The 27,046-nt window shown below is 40.2% G+C and overlaps 1 protein-coding gene and 1 long non-coding RNA gene across 2 annotated transcripts in view; one reads left to right on the top strand and one right to left on the bottom strand.

Moving 5' to 3' along the window:
• Positions 1–27,046, bottom strand: part of LOC124255320 (mitochondrial import inner membrane translocase subunit TIM50-like) — a 45,170-nt gene that overhangs the window by 12,544 nt on the left and 5,580 nt on the right. Inside the window, exon 8 of the mRNA XM_046689210.1 lies at positions 8,101–8,257. Within this exon, the coding sequence (XP_046545166.1) occupies positions 8,101–8,257 (157 nt within the window). The remainder of the gene's footprint in view (positions 1–8,100; positions 8,258–27,046) is intronic.
• On the top strand, positions 755–26,079 carry LOC124255321. Its single transcript, XR_006892669.1, has 3 exons — positions 755–820; positions 14,837–14,849; positions 26,069–26,079. It is a non-coding gene; the product is annotated as an uncharacterized LOC124255321 (long non-coding RNA).

Here is a 27,046-nt window from a genome sequence, read left to right as displayed (position 1 = left end):
ATCATTAACAACTGAAGATCTGAAAATTCTAATCTGTATCACATCTGTCGGATGTTAACACGTGAGCAGAGCTTAATGAAGATGTTTTGTCTTCTACCTGAAGTAAAAGGTGTTAAGGATAAGAAGTGATTTACAGCTGTCTCGGCACTCAGCAATATGTCTGCCATGTTACAACTGATATGTAATATGTGAATATATGAAACATGACCACAAATATTACCATGCTACAGAGTATAATCTAAACTGTGAAGAATATTAAAAAATGTTATCAATAAAACAACATAAATATGGGCTTACATTGCCAAGGAGGAAAGTTAACTTACAACACAAAGTACCATGTGGATGAACACATGGGTCCAGTCCAACAAGGCAGCCTCTGTGCTATGACTATCATAAGCCATTATCTTACTTTGCACATAAATGTCGCTTTCTGATTGGCTGAGCGCTCTTCCATTATTTTCAATGTACCCCGCTTACAAGCGAGTAACATTTCAATGTATCCCGCTGTCAATGGCATCTCATTTGGTACTTCATGGTAGTAATTCTTTATCTCGAATTACATTTAATCACGTATGATGTACGGAAATTACCGATGTTTTGCGAATGCAAATCGATGGAAGGGAGATAACTCTAAATCTGTTTTTTTCTTGTCAGCAGAATCTAGAGATGGCTACAAAAAGATTTGTACCCATGCTTCAAACAATTCAAAATTAACATTAAGGTGTTCGGTAAGATAATACGTTAGTTCATTGAATCCCTCGGGGCCCATGAGTTGATGTACCTCGATGTTTGTTTATGTTCCTAAGCCCTTCGGGCTCAGGTAACATAAACAAACATCGAGGGCACATCAACCCATGTCCCCCTCGTGACCAGTGAACAAGTTATAATGTTAAGGTATAGGAATCACCTTAGCAGTAGGTCGTTTTGTGGAATGTTTGTTTGTGGTTTGTTTGCTTAATGCCATACTGTATATAATCGAGTCTGGACAAGACAATCCAGTGATCAACATCACTAGTATCGATCTATGCAATTGGGAGACAGTGAGTCAGTGAGCCTGATCACCCGATCCCATTAGTCACCTCTTACGACAAGCATGGGTTGCTGAAGTCCCGGATCTTCACAGGTCTGTTTTGTGGAATGGCACATCATGCCATTAATTGATAGTGATTTTTACAAGATGAGCTGATAAATAAAATACAGAACAAAATCCCCAGATTAAAAGTGAGGTGAAATGGGGTTTAATGTTGCCTTCAGGATCATTTTCACAGAAATGTGTGTGCCTTCTTGTACTGGTGAAGTGAGTGAGTGAGTTTTAGTTTTACGCCACTTTTAGCAATATTCCAGCAATATCATGGGGGGGGACATCAGAAATGGGCTTCACACATTGTACCAATGTGGGGAATCGAACCTAGGTCTTCGGCGTAATGAGTGAACGCTTTAACCACTAGGCTACCCCACCGCACCATACTGGTCAAGATTAAACCACTGACACAACATGCACTAATTTCAGCATCATACCCAACTCCAGATACATCACTTACTGATTCTGGTCCGACCACTCGTTTTATCCCCTTAATGCTGAATACCAACCACGGAAGGCTACATGTAGCATCTGTTAATATATTAATAACAGAACCAGGGGATTGAACCATGGACTATCCACTACACCACCGATGCAGTAACTGTGACTAAAACCTAAGTAGAAGTGAACATTCACTGCCTAAAGAGACCCCTGAAGATCCGTGTTAGAATTGATCTTCAGTAACCCATGCGTGTGGTAAGAGTTGGGTAATGAGATTGGGTTGTCGAATCGCTGACTTGGTTGACACATGTCATTGCATCCCAATTGTGTAGATCGATGCTCATGCTGTTGATCACTGGATTGTCTGGTCCAGACTTCATTATTTACAGACCTCCGCCATATAGCTGGAATATTGCTGAGTGCCGCGTAAAACTAAACTCACTCACACACTCTCTGCCTGAAGAAGTATTCCATGTAACGGGACCAAAACTGAACCATTTCAGTACCAACTGGCAAACCTGTGGTTGACAAAACCATCACAGGTGATGGAGCATGTACAATGCGAATAGGGAAACAAGTCAGATTTTATTATGATGACGAAAGTGAAAACCATGGTTAGGGATAACTAATGATAAAAAGACTCTCTTTCATCGTCTCTTCAAGCTGTTTCTTCTGTAGCTCATAAAGCAATAAACAAAAATAATGAACCTAACAGAGCCCAGTTTGTGTACTATCTGGGTGTGTATCAGGCGTTATACACCAGTTCAAAGTGCTCTTTTTCCCCATTGTTACACATCCTGAAGCTGTCATTGGTGGTGATCAGACAGAAGCACTGTGGTACACGGAAGATAAGCGTGACAGCAGTGCACTTGGATTGTCTGGCAGCAGCCTAGCAACATCGCCAACTGAATGGATGATGATAGTGACAAGGTACACAGAGAGGCGATGGAGTTTAGACAGCAGCAGGACTGGTATCTTGGTGTAGGCAAACCAGCGACAGACGTCAATGTTAACCAGCCAATCACAGCTGAGAACTGGGGCACTGATAAACACTGGGTACAATGGCCTACTAAATCATGTCTATAGCTACCTTTCCCAAAGTACAATTAATACCAGTTTTTTTGCACCAATCTTCATTTGGACACCAAAAACTAGACAAACTTGTCTTCCAGAGTACATTACATCTGTGCCATTTTGAAACTTGGTCAATAATTGTATTTCTTAGTTTCTATTCTACAGTCACTTTGGACAAAATAAAATAAGTATTTTGATTGAACTGATGCTTCACTATATAAAGATTTCATGCCTGTGCAAAAACAAAGCATGTACGTAACAGATGGTGTAACTGTAAGGTTTAGACTCTCATTACTGGTGTCTATTAGTGAGTGAGTGAGTTCAGTTTTACGTCGCTTTTAGCAATATTCCAGCAATATCATGGTCTGGGACACCAGAAATGGACTTAACCCTTTGTACACATCTAGGGAATCGAACCCGGGACTTTGGCGTGATGAGGGAACGTTTTAACCACTAGGCTACCCCAGGCTTTTATTCCATGTCATTTATTTTCGTAGATTGGCATAGTATTTTGATGAATTAAGGACCAAATAATATTTTGGCATGCTAAACAGAAGCAACTATGCACAACAAATAGCAGCATCTTGGATGAGTTCCATCACACAAGAACCATGACAACCAGTATGTTGATTGGTGATGGTCACGTGTCAGCCTTCCGTTACCACGGCAACTGGTATGTTGTTAGACGCAGGTTGACAGTCACATGTTCGCATCATGTAACCACGACAACTACATAACCCTCTCTCAATTTATATTGAAGAAATAACAATTATCACAGATCACTGCACAAATCGTAGCTAATGTCTCAATTTCCTCGGAAAAAGAAGAAAAAAACCACTGGGGAATTATCAGTAATGGACACCGAGAAGAATGTGACATGTAAAATGTCTGTGTCACTTCCCCAGTATATCCAACAGTTGCCTTGCCATTAATGTGTTGCTATCAACAAACCTGGCACATCATGCCATGCTGCAAACTACAATCAATATTAAACAGCCCTTGGCGGTCTTCCATTATTTCACTTCCGCCCCTGGCCTTCTCCTGCTAGGCTGTATTCAGAAATCATCAGAAAATGCAGAAAGTAAACAAAACTGTCAATAACTTTCAATTGATTTGGAATCTACACTGTCAGCTCTGGATTTCAGGCAAGAAAAACTGCAAATAAGTCCTACACTTAGACAAATACGTATTTTTCTGATTTCATCCCATCACAATTAATTCTGTGCAAACTGTTTGATGAGTGCATGGAAACATCCTTCCTAACATGCATAGGACAACAAAAGCAACGGACGGCTGCAGTAGGAACAGAAAAAAATTAACATAAAAGCTGACTTGTCTGATAAATCTTCAAAGCTTCAAGTTACCAATTTCATCTTTCAAAGAAGACAGCATTAAACAAGTTCTTAGAAAGAATATAATGATAATATCTGGTTTAAAGAAAATATTTCTTAAGATGCAGAATTACCTAGTAAAAGGAAATGCATGTCTGAGATGGCAGCCGATTGTGGCAGACAAAATCTGTTTAATGTTTCTGACTAAAGGTTTAGGAAAGGCATGTAAGATGACTCCCTTGGATACGGGGAAAGGCTTTGACAAAAACAGAGGCATGCATTTTCAACTATAAAAAACAAATCACTAACTTCTGATAGTGATATAACTACTTCAAATTTTCACATTAAACCGCACCAATATGAAGATTATAGGTGTGCTTCAATAGAGTATTTTCAATGTCTATGTTCAACCTTTACAATAACTAAGATATATATAAGAAATTGAGTTGCAAATTCTTTGTGTTTGGTGTTTACTGCCTCACTCAGTATGCCAGCCATTTGAAGAAGTCAGCAAACATGAGACTGGACCAGACAATCCAGTGACAGTCCAGTCATAATCATTGATCTACTATTGGAATACCATCACATGCATCACCCAAGCTAGCAAGGCTGAGCACAGGGTCCCATTATTACATGATTATGATAAACCTGACGAAGGTGCAAGAATTAGCTCTGAAACGCTGTACAAAGAATACAAAGAAATTGTTATCCATAAAAACATGTCATGTATTCATGTTTGTCCTTGTAAATGCCTTTCAAGAAAAAAAGAAGGTTTCCTTGTGACCAATTCTAAAATGAAATCTAAATACAACAAATATCTAACCATATCTAGGATGCTACAGAATACTTACATATGAAAGACCATACAGGAAGAGCTTTGAGGTTTACTGTTGTACATTTTCATCAGGTGGCCCTCAGTTCTGACCATTAATCATGTTACGGTTATGACTACGACCACTGACTTTGACTGAGCAATGGCAAGCCACTGAGACACCCAATCTGGCATAGTCGGCTCTCAATACCAACATGTATAGGTCCGTCTCCTATTCTCGCATGTTTCCTATATTCTCGCGGTAAACACGTTTTCTGCTGAAATCATGGATGCGTGACACTTACTGGTTGTTTACATCACCGACTGGTAACTAGGAAGTTGACCAAGTCTGTGAGTGATCAAAATCTTGCAGTGTCACGAATATTGGGGAGTTTATACCAACTTTGACATATCATTACTTTTTCCCGCCCTTTCCGGCAGGATTGCTCTTACATACACTCAATAACATTAATTCCTGGTAATACTGCGAGAATGGGAGAAGCCTCGTTTCATCAATGGCGGATGGCATTGTTTATCACCGGGCTCATGAGTGGTAATTCACCTGATGGATCTAGCAGCTGATAGATGTAGATGTTAGAGGAGAAGGCCCTTCATTTAAAACCAACAAGCATTCATACGATAAGAATTGTTTATGTTATTTTTCAGCCGATATCCGTAAGTACCGCGAGAATAGGAAACGCCTTCCTAATACTGGGGACAATTCTTCCCAAGAATCCCTGTTTGGAGTGAGTGAGTGAGTTTATTTTTATACTGCTTTTAGCAATATTCCAGCAATATCACAGCTGGGGATACCAGAAATGGGCTTCACACATTGTGCTCATGTGGAGAACCGAACCCGGGTCTTCAACAAATGAACGGATGCTTTAAACGTGAAGGCTAACCACCGCCCCTACAGGAGGTAATGGGAATCAAACCCATGTCTTCATTGTCACAAGCAAACGCTTTAACCACTAGCTTACCCCATCTCCCCTCCCCATTTGGAGATCATCAGGACATTTACCCTGATCCCATGTTGCAGTTAGGTTGATCAGTAAAGTCACAATCACACAGATCAGTCACAGAATCGATGTCACAGAAACTCTGATTTCTTTGGTCAATTCACATTGGTGATATGACATCACAGATATTTTTGGTCACAGAGGTCAGCTAAGGTCAGCTAAGGAGGACCACCCAATCCCATTAGTCACCTCTTACGAAAAACATGGGTCAGTGAAGGCCAATACATGAGAACGCCACCCCACAATGAAGCAAATCATATATGGACACAAATGAACATACACATACTGTGCCTCATACTTAGTGAGTGAGTGAGTATGGTTTTACGCCACATTTAGCAATATTCCAGCAATATCACAGCTGAGGACACCAGACACTGTGTGCCAACTACGGGTCTTCAGTGTGATGAGCGGACACTTTAACCACTAGTCAGGGTTAGAAATCTCTTTGAAAAGTCTACTAGCCAGGAGGACTAGTGACTCTAACGAAACTACTAGTCCTCACACAATTTTGGTAGTCCTCAAATTTCAATCTTTAATAAACCAAAAAATTAATTTGACTTAGTCAAGCAGTATTGGCAGTATCATAACAAACAAACACACAATATGTTTTGGCATAGTTTAATTCAGTCATGACAGATGGATATGATCATATTGTTCTCATAATACAACTACAACATAAATAAGTTAATATTTAATGAAGATGCAAGCTTACACATTTATAATGTCCAGATATACCACGAAGGGAGCAAAAAATGTTGCGATTTTTTCCATTTGTAACATGTCATAATTATCCCCTTTATTATAATAAGTTTTTCTTTTATATTTTCATGTTTACGTAATCGGAAATCTATTATAAAGAGATTTCTCAAATAATACGTATGGTCGTCTATTTCCCGATACCAGTGGCTTTCCGCTCGGTAACATGATACAACAGTGGGAAATACCTCCGTTTTCGAAGCTTCGTATGAAAAACATGTGAGGCGATTCGTTTGATGGCGGGTATCGTTCAAAAGCTCTGAACATCAACAATATCACTGTACCCTTGCCAAGAGTATTTTCACAGTTGTAAGAAGTGATTTTATTGGACAAAGATTGGTTTCTAATGATGCTTTTCTGTCACGAGTACTACGAGGATCGTGATTGGTCAAAATCACACACGTGACCTAAGGCAGCCAATCATATTACAGCAATGGATACTGTCCTCGTTAACGAAAACTTTTAGATTCAGACGAAAGTTTTGGGTAAATTCATGCTATTCTGAACGTGTTACACACAAGATCACTACCTATACGTATATTATGGACCTTAGTGGACGTATCATGCTAAGTTATGAAATGTGACAAAAATGCTTCATGCATATATTTTAGCATTAAACATTCGTGTCCGAGCACGAAGTTCGAGGCGACAAAAGCCGAGATCTCTCTTGAATTACATTACACGATCGCACAATAACGATGGAAATAGTATGTTATAATGTACGGAGTTTGAGGCGACAAAAGCCGAGATCTCTCTTGAATTACATTACACGATCGCACAATAACGATGGAAATAGTATGTTATAATGTACGTTTGACAACTTTTATGAGTACTGTTATTGAATATATTCTTCAGTTTATTCAATTTGTTTGATTATTATCTTGAAACATCGTTACTTTGCTCTTTGACAACTTTGATGACAACCCGTTGCCGAAGCATGTGTCTGAGAATTATTTTTTTTTAATAACATTGCGAAAAATAGCTTTTAATTCTAATTCTGTAGATAATATATGGTCATTTGAAATGTAATAAGTGTTTTCAGACATTGTGAAAAGAGATAGATTTAAGTAATGAATCATATGTTTGTTAGGTTCCTAAACTTAAATATCATTTTGATGCGACTACTGCCTGGCTGGTTTACCGGCCTACGGTGTCTGGCGGACTAGTACTGTTAGATGTTTTGGTAGTCCTCCGGAGATTTACTAGTCTCGGGCTAGCGGGCTAGCGGACTAGCTTAGATTTGGAACCCTGACCAGGCTACGTCATCACTCCCCTCATACTTCGAGGTAAGGGGGCCAATAACCTGTATAAATATACTTGGAAACATGTCACAAATACGGGGAAATAGGGGGTACACTTGTGAAACATGGATGGTCACCTGTGTACAGGAGTCAATGACCACCAATCCGGAGCACTTATCTGCGAGTAACCCAACGCATGCTGTACATACCTTGGAAGAAGTGTGCGAGATCAATGAGGTCTGCGAGTAACCCTACGTGTGCTGTACATACCTCGGAGGAAGTGTGCAAGATCGATGAGGTATGGGGGTAAATCTACTCGTGCTGTACATACGCATGCTGTACATACCTCGAAGGAAATGTGCGAGATCGATGAGGTCTCGGTTCTCATCATTGCCAGTCCACTTCTTGATGGGGAAGGCGTTGGACGGGTTGAGTTGGTAGGATCGGTTGTTCCAGTCTATCACGATCACCCTGGACAGGTCGCGGTTCAGACAGGACAAGTCCTGTGGGAAAAAAACAGGTTGTGAATGAATGCAGGATGAAGGAATGTGACTTTGTGCTACTGTCAACAAACTGAATCACTGAAATGTAAACTAGAGGTCAACAAAATGAACACCAGTCAAGTAACAAACGATAATGAGGCCTGTGAGTGAGTGAGTGAGTGGGTGGGTAAGTGGGTGGGTGAGTGAGTGAGTGAGTGAGTGAGTGAGCGAGTCTTATTGCTGCTTTAACAGCAATGTCACAGCGGCAGACACCACAGGCGTGAAGAGTGAACACTTTAACCACTAGGCTACCCCATCGCCCCCTGCACTATGGAAGATGACACTTGAGCATACAGTTCATGAGAAAACAAAATGTATAGAATGATCTTAGCACTATGACTACAGCAACTGCATTACTTAACAAACACTTATGATAGCTGAAGTGACATGATTGCTTTGTACAACATGGTCCAGGTGCTCTAAATATGCTTTCCCAAATTATTGAATAATCCTGTGACAAAACTACATGAACTACATCAAAGGGACTGAAATTTCACACAATTGTTTTAAAAATGAAGACATCATCTCATTCTATTTTCATTAAAGGAGAGACTCTATTTAACCAGTTAATACACAATCATGATTCTCTGATGAAAAATCAACAATTCATGACATTTTCCTATACATAAATAATCACACTCCCACACACTGTTACCGTAATAATTTTCATCATACTTTTTCATCTGTACAATCATCATTAATTATTCTGTTCAAAGGACCCACCCTTGAAACAGCAGTCATGCAAAGGGCAGACTGTTTTCCTAATCAATTATTGAACCAAGAGACACCGATAATAATGATTAGTCTGCACTTTTCTGATTTGAAACAAAAAATAGTGAGAATCTCGCTGACAATGTCACCACAACCTACTTGGCAAAACAACAGATATTGAAAGTAAACGACACACTTTGCTCCATATCCATGGAAACCAATAAACAATAAGCAAACATTAGTTTCGTGATCTTTGATGATAATGATCTGAAATCTATGACATTTCATCATCTCCTGGTGCAACTGATTGCAATCTTATAATTTTCTCAACTTAGTGTCACATTTCAAACGTGCATATTTCTGCAAACAGTAATCAAATTCATTACAATAAAAAAAGATGACATTCACTGAGCACTGACATATATACTGAGAGAAACAAATAAAGGATCACAGGAAAATTCAAGCGTTCCTTTACTATTTTCCAGTTTTCATCCCCACAGTGCTATTCAAGGCTGGTGATGAAAGCTCGAAAATATTAAAAAGAAATAAAGTGATAAAAAAAAAATATTAAAGGAACACTTGACTAACAGGATCGAATGGTCAGGCTCACTGATTTGGTTGACACATGTCATCGCACCACAGTTGCATGGACCAATGCTCATGATGTTGATCACTGGATTTTCTGGCCCATATTCAATTATTTATAAACTGATGCCATACATGTGATATAGCTGAGTGTAGCAGTAAACAACAAACAAATTGAAATAGGCTCCCCAAGCCATACTGGATGCATCCATAAACAGGTGATTCATAGGTGTCAAACTTACTCAGGAATGCAATTCATCCACCAACGAAATTTCTGTATAAAATCTGTTGCTATTTAGAAAATATATGAGTACTGGTCCTCTTTTGGAAAGATTGTAACAAAGTATCTATCAGTGGTAGTCTGATTAATTGAAATAATAGAAGATTGGTCGCAGTGACTAAATGACCAAGCAATCGATCATGTTTCTCCTAATCGAACACAAACAATTCTGGAACACTTGTTTTCATTAACAAATATTTCACAAGGCTGGTTTTGTCTGTTACATTTATTAAGCACTACAAACTCGTTCCGAGTCATGATTGAATTGATCTTAAAGACTCCAAGAAATTTATGTTCGTAATATACTTGTCATCCTTTAAAGATGTGAAATCTTGCCAAAAAACCCCAAAGAACTACATGTTTTTTACCTTATTTTTGGTGTGCATTACTAACCATTTATTTTCGATGATTTATTGGTTGTAATGAAGCAATCATCAATTATGAGATTTTAACCAATTCCCAACACTAGTATATCTATAACCCTCTGTATGTCACACCTTGAAGCAATGTGGGATGGCCTAATATCAAATTTAACACAAGCATTGTCACTAAGGTGACATAATCCCCCGCCACAAATTATCAAATCAAACTTAAAAAGTAATGAAAGTTTAAGATGAAGTTAAATATCAACAAAAACATGACCAGTCAACCTCTCTTGATATCTTGCTCTTTAGTTGTTCATGTACACAAATATTTTCAAGACTGACTTTGACCTTGACATGAATGTCATAGTGTATGAAATATGCAAAAGTGGTACTAAAGCAATTGCCTATTGAAAAACATTCAAGGGAAGTCTTGAAAGTCTATGAAGAAAATCCAGTGAATTCAGGCTAACATGCTGAAATCTTCAAAGTGTCGCAGTGACCTTGAAAATGCGAAGAGGACCAAAACTGACTGGGCCCTGCGCCTTCCCTGAATGAAGCTTAGCGTCAAATATGAAGAAAATCCAGTGAATGGTGTTTGAGGTCTCTCGCTGACAAGCATAACATGCAGGTTAACATGCTGAAATCTTCAAAGTGTCATCATGATCTTGAAAATTATGTGAAGGTCACCAAAATCAACTGGGCCCTGTGCCTTCCCAGATAACGCTTGGTGTTAAATATGAAGAAAATCTAGTAAACGGTTCTTGAGATATCTCACTGACAAGAGTAAAACGTTAAACTCCCCTTGTGACCTTGAAATGAAGGTCAAGGTCACCAAACCTGACTGGGACCTTTCTTATACTATGATGAACCTAGGTACCAAATATGAAAAGAATCTAGTCAATGGATCTTAAGATATTCCAATTCGTACGGACGGACGGAACCTACACTAAACGTGCGGCGGGGGATAATTATCAATGATTGTGCATCAATTCATGGATCCGCGCATCTTCGCTAAGCCCCGCCCCCTTGGATACTGTCGCGAGGCACCCCAAGCTTTCTAACAAAATGGCCACCGCCGAGCAAAGCAATTGTCTCGCATGCATTCCTGAAAACTTTTCTGTGTCCTTTTTACCGATTGCTGATCAAATATCGACTAAGAGCATGCAAAGGGGACTTAATTATTACCAGCAAGGCTACATTCATGAGGTGACACTTCAGTTCCCGACCGCATTATCCGCCAAGTGTTGGCCATCACTCAGAAAAACAACTCGCTCTCATCGACTGTCACTTGACCTTGATGTCGAATCGAATCAAATATGCTTATTGCTCTTGTAAAGCTTGGTAAGTTGCTATTTTCGCAGATGATTTTATACCTGTTACTTAAAATGTGTGCGCACGATTTTAATTTATTGTGATGCATAGTACAGCCAATCTTGAAAGGGTCTAGAACGTAGAGGCCACACTTGTCAATGTCAAAATACCGCTTGGTTTTTAATTATATAATTGTGAGAGGCCCTAAATCAAATGTTGTTTATGAAGTTTTAGTCATTTCTAATAATAAAATTCTCAAAGTGAATTAATGCAAATATACCACAATTTTTTGGTCCAGCATTTTCCCAATAAATCCATGCTTGAAGAAAATCTTAAATATTAGGTTAGAACATTTGTATGGTCAAGGCCTTATTTATTTGAACCAGTCTACTGAGTATCAAGTAAACCATAAAATCTACTCATAATCTGCTAAATAAATTTGATCTTTGCTATTTCTCTTTCAGATTAAGTGGGAAGTGTTCCCATATAATAGGTCTGATCAAGACATTGCAGGGATTCAAGCTCCACAACTTCAAAGAAATTCCATCTGATTTGAGTTCCACATCCATGCCACAACAATGGAACAAGCCAAGGGGAGACAAAATCTTGCCAGTGCCTATCAGCCAGGTTGTGGTTGCTAGACCAACTGAGCAACGCAAGCGGAAGCCAATACAATGCCACACCAACATGAATTACAAGTATAGTTTTATTCTTATTTCATCAGACATTTCGCTCAAATTGATAATTCAAGATATCCATGAAACATATGTACATTTTTTACTTGATTACAAGTTAAGAATGATAACTGCCCTTATGTAACAGAATGAAGGAATTCTCTATTCATGATAGAAAATCTGCATTTTTAATGATGTGAATTCATGTTACAAACACAACTGTAAGATGATTTTTCGTATATGATCTGTATGTATATCTGTGTATTTCAGGCTACCAAGGGTTGATATGGCAAGTCTTCAAACTCTACAGGGCACACCACTCCTGCATAGAACAGCACAACATGATTTGCCTTCGGTGCAAACTCCTATGGGAGATGTGCCAATTGGATCTGCACTATCTTATCAGGTATATATTTACATATCTATGTCAAAGAGGTGCAACTAACTTAAAACATTTCAGAAGTGTTTGAAAGTTTGTTTTATTACGAAGTTGCTGTATACAGTAGTAGCTTGGCCTCATTGAACAACTTAGATATGCACCATTACTTAACAAAAACATCCTGAAATAATGTCAGGTGGCAACAAACAGACCAAATCTTGTTTATCCTTGAGAATAGAGATGTTGGAACACAATTTGACAATAATTTATATTGTTTCACCTTGTTAATAAGTCTCTCAATGTGAACTCTGTGCTTTGCCACTTTTTCTGTACATGAATTTTCTCCCATGTTGAATTGTTTTCCTGTCTTTCCTTTTGGAGGTATATTCAGTTTCAAACCTAGTTTTTCAACTTCATTCTTGATAGAAAACCTTTGTCAACCATGATGCCATCACCTTCATTAATGTGTCCAATTTCTTTCATTGACTTAATGACATCATAAAACCCAGACTGTTCAGTGATTGCTTTATCAGATATTGAACCAGTAAATAGTTCTGAAACAAACATTAAGCTTCCATTTGGATCACATCCAATCAAACCCTTAAGAGTAGAAGAGGACTTGTAATCACTGTAGACTTGACTTTGCAAACTTACAGCACATGGGGTCTGTGTTTTGACTTCTGTCCCATCAATGATAATTAATGTTGTTGGATAGTCTCTACGGTATTTTACAGGCATATGTTGTATTATATCATCCCTATGTGGCCATATTGGAATCTGCCCTAGCTTGAAATATAACAGATCAAGCCATGTGTTGAAAATGATACCTGCTGACTGAGGACTTAGTCCAAAGCTTAACTGCAATGTCTTTAAGTCCAAACCCATGCCTTAACCGACAGAGAGTAAGCAATAATGCATCCTGAGGTTTAAGTCTCTTGATGTCTTTTTCTCCCTGATGAATAATCAATGTCCTCTCCTTGGGGTAGCAGAAATGTTAGTAGTGTGAGAAATCTCACATATGTAACACCTGTATAGTGTTTGAATAAGTTTTGATTTTTTTTACCCCTGGTGATCACAACATCTATGGAAAATAATGATGATTGTTGAAGCTCTCTGTAATTCCTGAATTGTCTTCTCATGTGATGCCACTTTGATGTTCAACTCTCTTATTTCTCTTGACTTGTCTTGTAATTGTTGCTCCAAATCATGTTTCTCTGCTGCCAGAGCTAGTACACGCCCATTGCTGATATCCCTGAAACGACAAGATATTTGAATGATTTATTTATAATTTCAGATCAAACACATCAAGAATGCAACACCAACTACACACATATGTGGGAACACCAGTGTTATCTTGCCACCACCAGTGAAGCTTACCCAGGAATTTGCTCATCTAAATGATGAAGATACAATCTGTAAGGATCCCAAATCTCTTGAAATGAAAACACAGAGTCAGTCAAATGAACTCTGGTTTGATGAACGAGGGAAACGCCTAACTGCATCAAGTTTTGGAAAGGTTTTGTCCAGAAAAAAGACCAAATCATGGCTTCTTGAACTCTATTTTCACTAGAAGAAATATAAAAGCACAATCACTAGAATATGGGAAGAAACATGAAAAAAGATGCTAAGGCAAGGTACCATCAGAAATATCCAGACAGACATTTTCATGAATGTGGGTTTGTTGTAAACAATGAGTTTTCATTTTTGGGAGCAACACCTGATGGCAAGATTTGTGACAATGGTGAAAGTGGGATTGTTGAGATCAAATGTCCCTACTCAGCACGCTAACATGACCATTGACAATGCTTGTGAAGCTTTTAGACTTTTTCCTTAAAAAGGAAAATGGTGTAACTTCTTTGAAAAGATCTCACCATCACTACGCATTGCAAGTACAAGGTCAGTTGATGGTTACTGGGTGCAGGTTTTGTGAATTTATTGTGTTCACTCAACTGGACATGCATGTGGAGAGAATAACTCCAGATATTGCTTTCATGCAGTCAATGTTAATGAAACTAGCCATGTTTTACAGAGATCATGCATCCTACCTAAAGAATGCAACCACCGAGGAATAAATGAACACAGAATCTCCATATATACATACATGTTTCATCAGTCTGTGTAGATGTGTTGATCAGGAAGTCAGTGGACTTGTTTTCTGCTTGGTCATTGGGTAACAATACCTGAACTGAAGCAGTCGACTGGGTGGATGGCTTGCTGGTGTTTAGTCTGAAAAAGCTTAATGTATAATGTTTGACATGACTATGATGATGTTTATTATTTATTGTCATTATGAATATTATTTACATGTATCTTTCCATCATTAAAAACATGAATGAATCTACTCTGATGTGTGTAATTTGTGAAACGTGATACAAGTCAATATTCTCTGAGAACAGACTACACTACATAATGAAAACATACATCTACAGTGAATAAGGGGATAATGAAAACTCTGGGCACTCTGAAAAAAGATATGAAAGACATAGAAATAGCAATGAAACCTAAAATTTGACTGAAGTTATTTAGAATAAATTTGCATACATACATTTCCAGAAATATTAATAATTATCCCACAATTATGATTTAGGCCTCACGGTAGATCTATATATGTATTTTCCATTACTGAATTTGAAGAATGCATCTAGTTTGATTTGTGTGTAAGTTTCTAAATACACACATGTCAATATTCTCTCCGACAAGAGATGACCTCTGCTTTTATCCGATATGCAGGAGTGTACTGGCTTACGCGTTTCAGGGGTGGTTTCCTGACTGGCTTGGGGAAGGCTCCGCCTGCAGGCACTGGGTCAGGATATCCTCTGCTCGGTCCTTTTCCTCCTACAAAATGCTGGAATAAAACAAAATACTATCAGATAAGACCAACCCGAAATACATGTCCATTGTCCAGCTATCTACATCTAATTACGCATCAGGCCTAAAAATTACGCCGAATCAGAGATCGAATTTCCTTTGCCAGAAATGGTTACAAATGAATTCTCCAGATATATTATTGTCTCGATCTCGTGTTATAACAGTGAACATTCTGTATAAAACTAAGTAAGCCTTTTTATAAATATTATTTAAGTGCAATAATTTTACCTTAGAACATACAGCTTTGTGTTGATTTATTCTGGATAAATTTAGCTGCTCATGAGACCTACCGCAAGCTTTAATCCAGCTTGCATTTTTCTTCATTCCGCTTTGACAGTTGGAAATCGGACGAAAAAACCTCCTTCCAGTCTTTCAGGGTAACGTTCGTCAGCATTGCATGTCCCCCACGCGCATCGTAATACCATTTTCTGTGCTTTTCACCACACGGTAACTAAGGACAACGGCGTTTGTTTGTGGGTAAAATATGGCGGGCGTTTGATAGCAGATCGGCACAGAATGGAAGCTTTTTTCTGATTGGTTGATACCAGCTGTCAATCAATATGCTCGGATCCATGAATCCCCTTGGGGATCAACAAAATGAAAAACAATCCAAATGGAGCCATGAACAATACTTAATTTCAGGGAAGGGCTGATGTAATCAAGACCCAATTATTCTTGATTTCTGTTGGATTCGTGTTTAATTCAGGGTCTGGGAGACAGACAACTAGGGATGACATCTGTCTTGTATCCTATTTCAGGGAAACAGTTGTTCGAGGAAATTCTTCGAGATGTTAGGCACTGGCACAGGTGGAGTAGGAGTTATCAGCATATCCGATCTTAGAGGAATATCTGCTGGTGCAGCTCCAGAAGGTGCAGAAATTACCTAAGCTATTTCCATCCCTGTTTTATGAGTTTCTTCAGAGCAGCGTTTCTCCATACATACCCTATAGGTGGCATGAGGTTTCTCCTTTACTGTGAATTTGCTGAATGGCTTACAAGTTGGGGTAGGGATTGGGAAAGCCATCCTTGGGCTCAAACAAGCACTGTGCCCTATGATACTTACATGTGTATAAGCACACCTTACATCTTACCAAGGATTTCAAAAGAATTGAAAGCTGAACAGTAGTATACACAATAGCGGAACGGGCTCAGGCCTTCACAAGCCAGTATTTTCCAAATTAAGGCCCTGTGAAGTTCCTAATCCCGTTCCACTATTGTGTATACTACTGGTGGACGTACATGTAAACTATAATGAAAATCGGTTGAATAGTTTAGGAGATATTCCGTTTTAAGTGAGCATGGGGTTTCTGTCTGTGGAAAGGTTAATAATTATCCAACGAAAAATTTGCCGCATTCTGTTATAAAGTGTTGAAATAAAATATTTTAACAAAATGTCCTCTCGGTCACACAACCTCAACGAGGAGAAAGAAATAGATAGATAGATTGCAATGTGCAAAGCTTCCTCCCTCGTGGGATTGCATCCAACTGCGAGCCTCAGATTACCTTACTTGTTGTTTCTGGAAATCTTGAGAGGCCGGTTGGGATACGAACTCATGGCTGTTTCCTAATACACTGAAATTCTGGACCAAACAAACTGAAAAACCTTTGTATCAGCGCCCAAAGAACAGTCCGAAATTTAACATGTGGGGTGGCAAATCTGTGTTAGGGGCAACGCCCCTCGGTGTATTTGAAGGGAATATGAACAGTGAGCGGTACACAGATATTCTCGAGGGTCATTTACTTCCATCTGCTCACGTGTTCTATGGAAACTTTTGGATTTTCCAGCAGGACAACGACCCAAAACATCGTTCAAAGCATTCACAGGCCTGGTTTCGTACCCAAAATATGACATTATTAGATTGGCCAAGCTATAGCCCTGACCAAAATCCAATAGAAAATGTTTGGGGACTTATGAAGGAAAGTGTCAATAAGAAAAATCTGACAAATATTGCTGAAATGAAAGACTGACTGACTGACTGACTGAGTTTGGTTTTACGCTGCTTTTAGCAATATTCCAGCAACATCACGGCTGGGGACACCAGAAATGGGCTTCACACATTGTACCCATGTGGGGATTCGAACCCGAGTCTTCGGCATGATGAAATGAAAGAAGAGGTGGTCCAATATTGGGACAGCATGGACCACGACTCTCTAACTTCTTTTCATTATATATAACTTTATTCAGTAGTTTGTTTTCTGGACGGGCGACTAACATATTACCCGTTTGATCTGGTAATGTTGATACGTACATCCCCCTTTTTGTACCTGGAATAAAACTATTCAGTACAACTCCCTTATTTTTTAGTTCTATGATATTACCATCATCATCCATGACAAGATGGGGGGTGGTAAGGATAATATCGATGATCCAGTTCAATTGAGATTTGATTATCACTTCTCGTCGTTTGTACACGTCTTGTAAGTGCAGGACGTATAAGGTGTTTTCCTCGCTGGGCAGATCGAATCCCCGCATGTCCCCGAGATTGGCTAGCGTTACATTGGGATGATGGTTCATTGTTTTTTATACAAATTTACGAAATGGTTTTCAATTGGTTTTCGGATAATTCCTCGGACGTCCACTTCAGACCCATAAGATGTATGTTGTCGAGTAGGAAAATTTTAGAGAGCGATATCGTGTCTTACACGGTCACGGTGACTCCCTGCAGACTGGTGTAGGCGTGGCAGGAACTCACCGCAGCCAAGCCATCGTCAAGAGATTCAATCGCACCTTAGCCGAATGCCTGTTCTCGCACCAGTACTCTCGGGATTTAATCCATCCCGGAAACAGAAATACGGAATGGGTTGTACACTTGCCACGAGTGGTGGATGCCATCAAGAACGAAGTCACCAGACTCGTGTGCAAGAGACCCGTCGAAACCATCAAATTGAAATCCGTCGAATCGTCGGCAGTGGCACGTCGCGATAAAACAGAGAAAACATTACCAGACCGGGTCAGCATTAGGTACTTGTACGAGCCTGGCGAATACGAGGGAGACGGCAGAAAACGTGCCACCTATCCGATATGGTCCATGAAAACGTACAATGTAGACCTTGTCGACGGCGAACCAAACTTGTACTACTTGAAAGACAGGCCGCTAAGAGGATTTGTCAGAGAAGAGTTGATGATCGTACCTCACGACACAGTCCCTTATCGATTGCCCACTGTATGATAGTTCTCATCATGATTTTATCAGTTTTGTATGTAAAATGAGATTCTTATAATTTCTGCTTGATTTTTTATTATTTTGCTTGATTTCTGCTTTGATTTTTGCTCATTTCTGCATCATTTTCCGTGATTTTTACTTGGAATTTGGAATATGATACTAGTTGGTACATAGTTTTCCATATAGACAATGGTGTAGATATAGAGTACAAACCCAAAAATGACTCCAAAAAGACACCTATCGCAAGACCAAGTGGAAGAGATTCGCAAGATGCGTGGAAAAATCTTGGCACGAGAAACAAAACAATGATTTGGAACCGGTTCCAATCGACTGTACAAAATATGGAATACAGCTGCATTACGACCCTCTTGCCCCCTCCAACCATGCAGGACTTCTACAACCACTTGGGGAAGATCGAGGCTCGTGCAGAGCAAACCGCGATGCTGATCTACATCTTGTCTAGGTTGGATGACGAAGATGAAAAAATAGAAGAAGAGACGCGTCTGGAAGGTGCAGCAGATGCTAGAATTGACCCAAAAGTGGACCTACCTTTTGATAGCCACCTTGTTTCTCTGGATGATCGTAACTTAAGTCAATATTTCAGAAACTATTACACCGATTTTCGTTACAGTTTACATGTACATCCACCAGTAGTATACACAATAGCGGAACGGGATTAGGGACTTCACAGGGCCTTAATTTGGAAAATGTAATTTTTAGAGTAAAATTGATATTTTATACTTATCCTGACTCATGCTCTTTTGCTTGTCTTCTTCTTCTTGCGAACATAGTGGAAACACTTGTATCTCCTTAATTGAAGCTCCCTTCAATGTAAAATCACTAATCAGTACTCACCACGAGTTGCTCCCCTTGATCCCTTTTGGCGGGAAAGGTGTCGCCACCTCCTACCTCGTGCTTCACTCTCTCCTGATTTTGCGAGCCCAACACTTGAATTTACAGGGAAATCCAAAGTGTTATGTGGGGAGGATGGGAGGGCTGATCTCATGAGTCAGGATAAGTATAAAATATCAATTTTACTCTAAAAATTACATATTTTTCCTTATCCTGACTCATGCTCTTTTGCTTGTAGAATCCTACGGAACGGAGGAGGGAGTAACAGAATACTTTGGATTTATAATTAGTGATTTTGTATATAACTGTAATAACTGGTATGGGAACTTCATGAAGGCATAGACTTAGGATATTTCCTGTATATAACCATAGGTTTTATAATGCCATAAATGTGTATTACCTTGATATATATTGAAAAAACCATTACATAAATTATATATACATAAGTGACTCTGATAGAATCGCTGTACAACTAAATATAATGTCCATATATACTTAGGGGTGAAAGACCTAAGCTGAATATATATACATAGCTCTAGAACTCCTCAGAGTTATAAGGTAACTAAATTATGTATATAATACATATTAACTTTGTGATTGTAATATTTTAACGCCTACGAGGGACTGTCAGCTGTTGAGCGAGGACCAAAGGGCCGAAATGGTGAATGCCAGAGACATCTTCTGTGGTGATATCTCTCAAGTAGTGATTCGCAAACACCATGTTCGATTTCCAAAAGCATCCTTCCATAATAGTGTTCAATGAACAGTTACCGTGCAGGGCGAGGGTGGAAGCCAGTGCCCTAATCTCATGCGGATTTGATGCTGTTGGTGGGTCCAAGCCTGCTGCCTTGTATGCGCGAAGTATGACAGTCCTTATCCAAATAGATATGGTAGTACGCGAGACTTCTGTTTGATTCGTTGGCAATCTTCGCCTTGTTTTGGATCGTCGTAGGTAAACTTTGAGAGCTCTGACTGGACACAGTGACAAGTCTTGTGTATCTTGTGATCCGAGAATGGAGGATAGCGCTGGTACATGGAATAACCTGTCTGGTTGACCTGGTAGTTGATTTTTAGCGATGAAATCCCATCTTAATCCGAGGTGCGCTATGTTTTGATTGTCATCAAACTGTATCCTTTCGTAATCCAGAGCGTGAATTTCAGATATTCTTGCTGCCGTGGCTAGAGATAGCAGAAATAGTGTTTTCTGTGAGAGAAATTCAAAGTTTGTCGATTCCAAGGGTTCATAAGCCTCACTTGTGAGGTGTTGTAACACTATATTCAGATCCCAAGCTGGGGCGTGGAACTTCCGCTTTTGGTCCTCCAATCGGAAAGCACGTAGTAAGGCCAGTAACTCTGGAGATTTTGTCAGCTTGACACCCGTTCTCATAGTAATCACAGAGCTAAGCGCGGCAAGATATGTTGATATCGTCGAACCTCTTAAATGTTTGTTTTGCCGCAGGTAACACAAATAGTCTGCCACTTGAGGATGTGAAGCATCTCTCGCTGTAAATCCTTTATTAGCTGCATAATTTTCGAAACTGTGCCACTTGTCGTCGTACAAGTTACGAGTTGAGTGTCGTAAGGCAAGCGTGACCGCTTTTGCGCCCTGGCAGAATATCCTCTCTTGTTTAAACACATTTGTATACAGTCCATACGCGAAGTTGGTAAACTTCTGGTTTTCCGCAACACTTGTTTTGTGTGTGGATGTATTAACAGGTTTGAGCGCTTGGGTAGCTCTAATACTGGTTGACCGATTTCTTGAATTAGACTGGGAAACCATATTCTGGCTGGCCAGTAGGGCGCGACCAAAGTGAGTTGTAGACTGTGTTTGTTTGATTTTCTGTAATACTTGAGGTATTATTTCTGGCGGAAACGCTGCGACGCTGTTGAGGCTTCCCAAGATATACTTAGAGCCGTCCGCTTCCCAAGCTTGTGGGTCTGGGATTGGTGACACGAATGTCGGTAACTGATTGTTGAATCTTGTGGCTTAATAGATCTATTAGCTGGCGCTGCTAACGGCTTGATTATCTGAGCAAATATTTCCGTATTGAGCATCCACTCTGTCGGTGATGGTAGATGAGGCCGAGATAGCGCGTCTGCTAGTACATTCTTTGCTCCGGGAATGTGAACTGCTCTGATCTGTAGATTTAGATCGTGGGTTAGATCGAATAGTTGAAAGCTTAGGTTCAAAAGGTTCAATGATCTCGTTGAGCCTTGCTTGTTTATGTAGAACGCCACTGTGGAATTGTCTGTATGAATCATCAGGTGCGCATTTTGTAGAAATGTGCTCCAATGTAGAATGGCGTTGATTACAGCTTTCATCTCTAAGTTGTTTATGTGGAGTTTGCTTTCTTGTTGATTCCATATTCCCGATGTCGTTTGGTTGGCGAGATGAGCTCCCCAACCTTGAAGTGACGCGTCCACATATAGATGGGTTTGGAATTCCTGCTCTGCTAAACAAATCCCTTCGCAGACATTCGATTCCTTTGTCCACCATAGTAGATGAGGTCTGAGATGTTTCGGTAGACTGAATGGCTGTAAACCGTCGAGATGTGCATTGATGAAGACCTGTAAAGGACGTAACTGTAACCTGCCTCTGACTGTCATGTCTTGGGCTGATGTGAGGAGACCTAGGAGGCTCTGCCATTGTCGAAGTGGTAACGGAGAGCGTAGAGCTGGTGGAATGGTCTGTTGGATCTTGATCCAACGGTCTTCTGGTACGACGATACGGTTGAGATTTGTGATAAATCGAATGCCTAGGAACTGTAGGTCTTGTGACGGTACTAGGTCCGACTTGAGTAAGTTTATCTAGCAGAACACCAGACGGTAGGGGGTCGATCGCCAGCAGCTGACTAGATGGAGTATCTGGAGTATCAGCCATATTTAGCCCTTGTTTGCGTGACCTATCTGCAGCACGTCTTAAGACGCAAAGATAGTATTTATTAAATGCAGAATTAGATAAATTAATGCAATAACTGCAACGTGAATCAAACGCACACGGCGTAGAACAACTAGGGCATATTACATGCGGATCTGAGGCAGAAAAACGTAATCTACAAATAGTACAGATTTTCATCAACATAATACTAGCTGAACAATCACGAATACACATTGAATAAACAGTAGAAATACGATAAATAATCAATACAAATTGCTGAAGGATACTAGCTATACCTCTATAGTACACTATAGGAGGTAAAAAACTAAGAAAAATCAAAGGATATGTTGTGTAAGGAGACACAGGCGCTCTCACATCCTGCTCACTGGGCGAAGAAGGAGAGAGTGAAGCACGAGGTAGGAGGTGGCGACACCTTTCCCGCCAAAAGGGATCAAGGGGAGCAACTCGTGGTGAGTACTGATTAGTGATTTTACATTGAAGGGAGCTTCAATTAAGGAGATACAAGTGTTTCCACTATGTTCGCAAGAAGAAGAAGACAAGCAAAAGAGCATGAGTCAGGATAAGGAAAAATATTAAGGCTTGTGAAGGACATGAGTCCGTTCAGCTATTGTGTATACTACTTGAACAATAATATCCACCAAAAAGCCAGAGATATGAACTCAGTAGAAAACCTATGTTGACTCCAGCACACACAGAGGAAAGATGTTTTCCCACCTGTTATAGGGTTCACCTTCGGATGTTAATTAGAGAGTCTCCACAATCCTGACTGCCTTGTCCACTCGGGAGACATATTTTTTCTTACACTGCACCATGAGTAAGTGAGAGTGAGTGAGGTTTTACGGTGCTTTTTGCAATATTCCAGCAACATCATGGCCGGGGACACCAGAAATGGGCTTCAGACAGTGTACCCATGTGTGGAATCAAACCCCGGTCTTCGGCATGATGAGAGAAATCTTTATCCACTAGGCTACTCTACCGTCCCTTATTGTACCATGTCCAAATCAGGTACAGGTGCAGAGCAAACTGAAGATGCAGGGAAGATCAGATTACAACTGTCTCTCAACACAAAACAAGTCTCTATACAACCAGACATGGAAAACCATTTGTTCCTTGTGGCTATATACTAGAGACACGCACACACACACATTTTTGTATAGGGCCGATATCAACTCAGCTGCTCAAAGGCACTTTGGTTTTCCCTCGATCACTGGATGTCAATCTCAATGGCAAGTCGTATTATCAATCTCAACTCCCTGGGAATCATACAACTCTTGCAGCCACTAGGAGCACTGAATTAGTGTGTCGATCCCATCCTTACGAGGTACCCATTCACAGCTGGGTAGATTGGGACACATAATCACAGGACTTTGTCCAAGTTTACTGCACGTTGCTGTACCAACAACTAGGTCACAGTAGGTGTTTGCACGTATTCATGTGGCCACCAGCTGGTCATATACCAACGGATTCATGGGTTCTTTTAAGTGCACAGGGTTGTGTACATACACTAGGGGTTGTGGCAACACTGAAAGAGTCTGCACACAAAGTTGACTCCAAGGTTTTTACACCCGGTCACAGGTGGGCTCGATCCCGTCACCTCAAGCTCGCTGGATCACTAGCCTGGCGCTTTAGCCAGTTCGCCCACCACACCCACAGACAGACAGAAGATTCTGAAGACCTTGACTACCCACAGGTATACACGCTTGCATGAGTGAGTGAGTGAGTGAGTTTAGTTTTACGCCGCTTTTAGCAATATTCCAGCAATATCACGGCGGGGGACACCAGAAATGGGCTTAACACATTGTACCCATGTGGGGAATCGAACCCGGGTTTTCGGCGTGACGAGCGAACGCTTTAACCACTAGGCTACCCCACCGCCCCACGCTTGCATGAGATAACAGGAGTCTTACAATACCTTGACATCCCCATGGGGATAGAAATATGAGGTACTGGAGATTCACCAAGGGCTATGTGGTGTTCATAAAGGAAATCAATGGTACGTCAGTCATATCCTCTGAAGGGAAGTTAATTCCGAGATAAATGAGAAGTCATCAATATCCCCTGCCCATTGTCTCATTTTGAAGAGAATGATATGTGCAAAGAAATGTGACATTTTAAGTGGCTAGAACACATGCTGGTGGAAGAGGTTCAATGCAAGACCTTCTGTATGGCATCTATAAAAAGTGTGTATTGTTATATAGGCAGATATAACTACACCCTAACCTTTACAGCTACCAGAGTTAGGTAGATGGTACAGGTAAGTTACAAGAATTATGAGCATGCTTGCCCCTCAAAATCTGTAAAACTTGATTGTTTTCATAATCTGGACTGGAACAAAGGAGCACTGCCAACATTTCCAAGGTTGGTGCCATGGAAAACTGACAAACAATACATGTAAAAAATCCCCATCTATAAAAAAATTCCCCCGTTCACCACTAGACTTATCCATGTGTCAAATCTTACAACAAAATCTGCTCAGCAAAAGAAATGTGACAGCTGACAGTTCAATATCCCAGCCATTTTATCATGGTTTATTTACCATCTATATAACACATCTCTACAGTCAAGCTATATCAAACAAACCCTAGAATACCTGTTTCTGAGTGCCTTGTTCAACATGATGACAGCTGTAAAAATTTCACATGGGTATTCCTTCAGACACTTCATGATTCTATTTTTGGAAACAAGCACCGCTGTTAACATGAAGATCATGTGATGTGGTGCCAATGATACTGTCTCAGACCTGTTGCTATGTGATGCTACAGGCATACTCCCAGTTATCTGAGGGTGTGTTGCCATGCGACACCATGCAAAGTCCTGTACAGCTAATGGGTGTAATAGATACATATATGTTTTGCCATTAAAATCGTTTCAAAGCGATGATGTATCATTGCTAACATAAAGCAATGTTAGGAACCCGTGGGGACATTGTTAGAATTCAGCAACAATGCTTGTTTTCAGTTTTGTGTTTGTAAGTTTTGTTTTTACTTACAGATAGAATAACTTTTGTTTATGTGCATACTCTTTTCAATCTTGCTCATCACACAAGTTTACATAAGGTAACTTTGTAACATAAAACTGACTGACTGACTGAGTTTGGTTTTACGCCGCTTTTAGCAATATTCCAGCAACATCACGGCAGGGACACCAGAAATGGGCTTCACACATTGTACCCATGTGGGGATTCGAACCCGGGTCTTCGGCATGACGAGCCAACGCTTTGACTACTAGGCTACCCCACCACCCCTGTAACATAAACCCCCCCAGTAAACTACATTTATAATGGAGACACCTATAACAAACTGCAGATATAACATATGGTCTTTTGGTCCCGACCACCTCGTGTGTACAATTAACTATGTTTATAATGAACTAAATCTCTTTGACCTCATCAGAACCGCAGTTTGCTGTAATGAGTGAGTGAGTTTAGTTTTACGCTGCACTCACCAATATTCAAGCTATATGGCAGCGGTCTGTAAATAATCGAGCCTGGACCAGACAATCCAGTGATCAACAGCATGAGCATCAGTCTACGCAATTGGGATATAATGACATGTGTCAAGCACGTCAGCAAGCCTGACCAACCGATCTCGTTAGTCACTTCTTACAACAAGCATGGGTTACTGAAGATCAATTCGACCCCAGATCTTCATGGGTTTTGCTGTAATGAAAGTTTGCAAGCACCAGTTTGAGTTGTTAACTATACTGGCATTTGACATAAGTCAGGACGATGTTTTTTCAAACTTTTCATGACCATCAGCAGAACAGTGAGGACCCTGATTAGATTTGGACTTCAGGTGAGGTGAGGTGAAATTGGGTTTAACGTTGTACTTGAGAATATTTCGCTCATAAAACGACGTGCATGCGTGTGTATGTGTGTGTGCGGCTGCTTGTACTAGCCCAGACTGAAGCTGGTTTTATAGTGCTAGCCCACTGAGATACCATGCAGCAGTGAAGCATGAATACCCCACCTCAGACACATTATACCGCCTCCAACCGACCAGTCCTTTGTTGTACCCATTAATGCCGAGCGACAGACAGGGACCAACAAGTACCATATTTTAACAGCTTTTGGTGGCGACACGGTCAGGGATCGAACTCCACCTTCCGCTTCTCCCGGCGGACGCCTTAACCACTACACCACGGAGGTGGTCTGTACTTCAGCATCCCATGTTTGTCATGAGAGGAAACTAATGGGATCAGGTGGTCTGGCTCACTGACGATGTCATGGTATCTCAACGGTGCCGATCGATGTTTGTGATGTCAATCACCAGACTGTCTGGCCATGCTTTGATTATTTACAGATTGCTGTAAATAAAGGTGCAGTAATACTGAGAGTGGTGTTAAACAACAAACACCACCATCAACAGAGAAACATCCCTTACCTTGACATGATGGCCATTCATATAGCGAAAGTGGCATCCCGGTACAGTCGATACATAACAAAGCCATTTGGGTCAAGGTTGTTTACCAACGGATCAGCCGTCTGAAAAACATTGTTTGATCATACAGATCTGAACATCACAGTATACAAAAATTGTGACAGATACTAATTGTCAGATATATCACAAGCAACAAATAATGAATATAAAAATTAGTGTTTTTTCCTAAAAGCAAAAAATACTTTTAATTTATAGAACTAGAACTGATGTAACTATGGTAGCT

Source organism: Haliotis rubra, unplaced genomic scaffold (genome assembly GCF_003918875.1).
Source record: "Haliotis rubra isolate DU_JTF1 unplaced genomic scaffold, ASM391887v1 Scf6, whole genome shotgun sequence".
Lineage (NCBI taxonomy): Eukaryota > Metazoa > Mollusca > Gastropoda > Lepetellida > Haliotidae > Haliotis > Haliotis rubra.
Note: the sequence above shows the minus strand (reverse complement) of the source record. Positions and strands in the feature narration are given on the sequence as shown.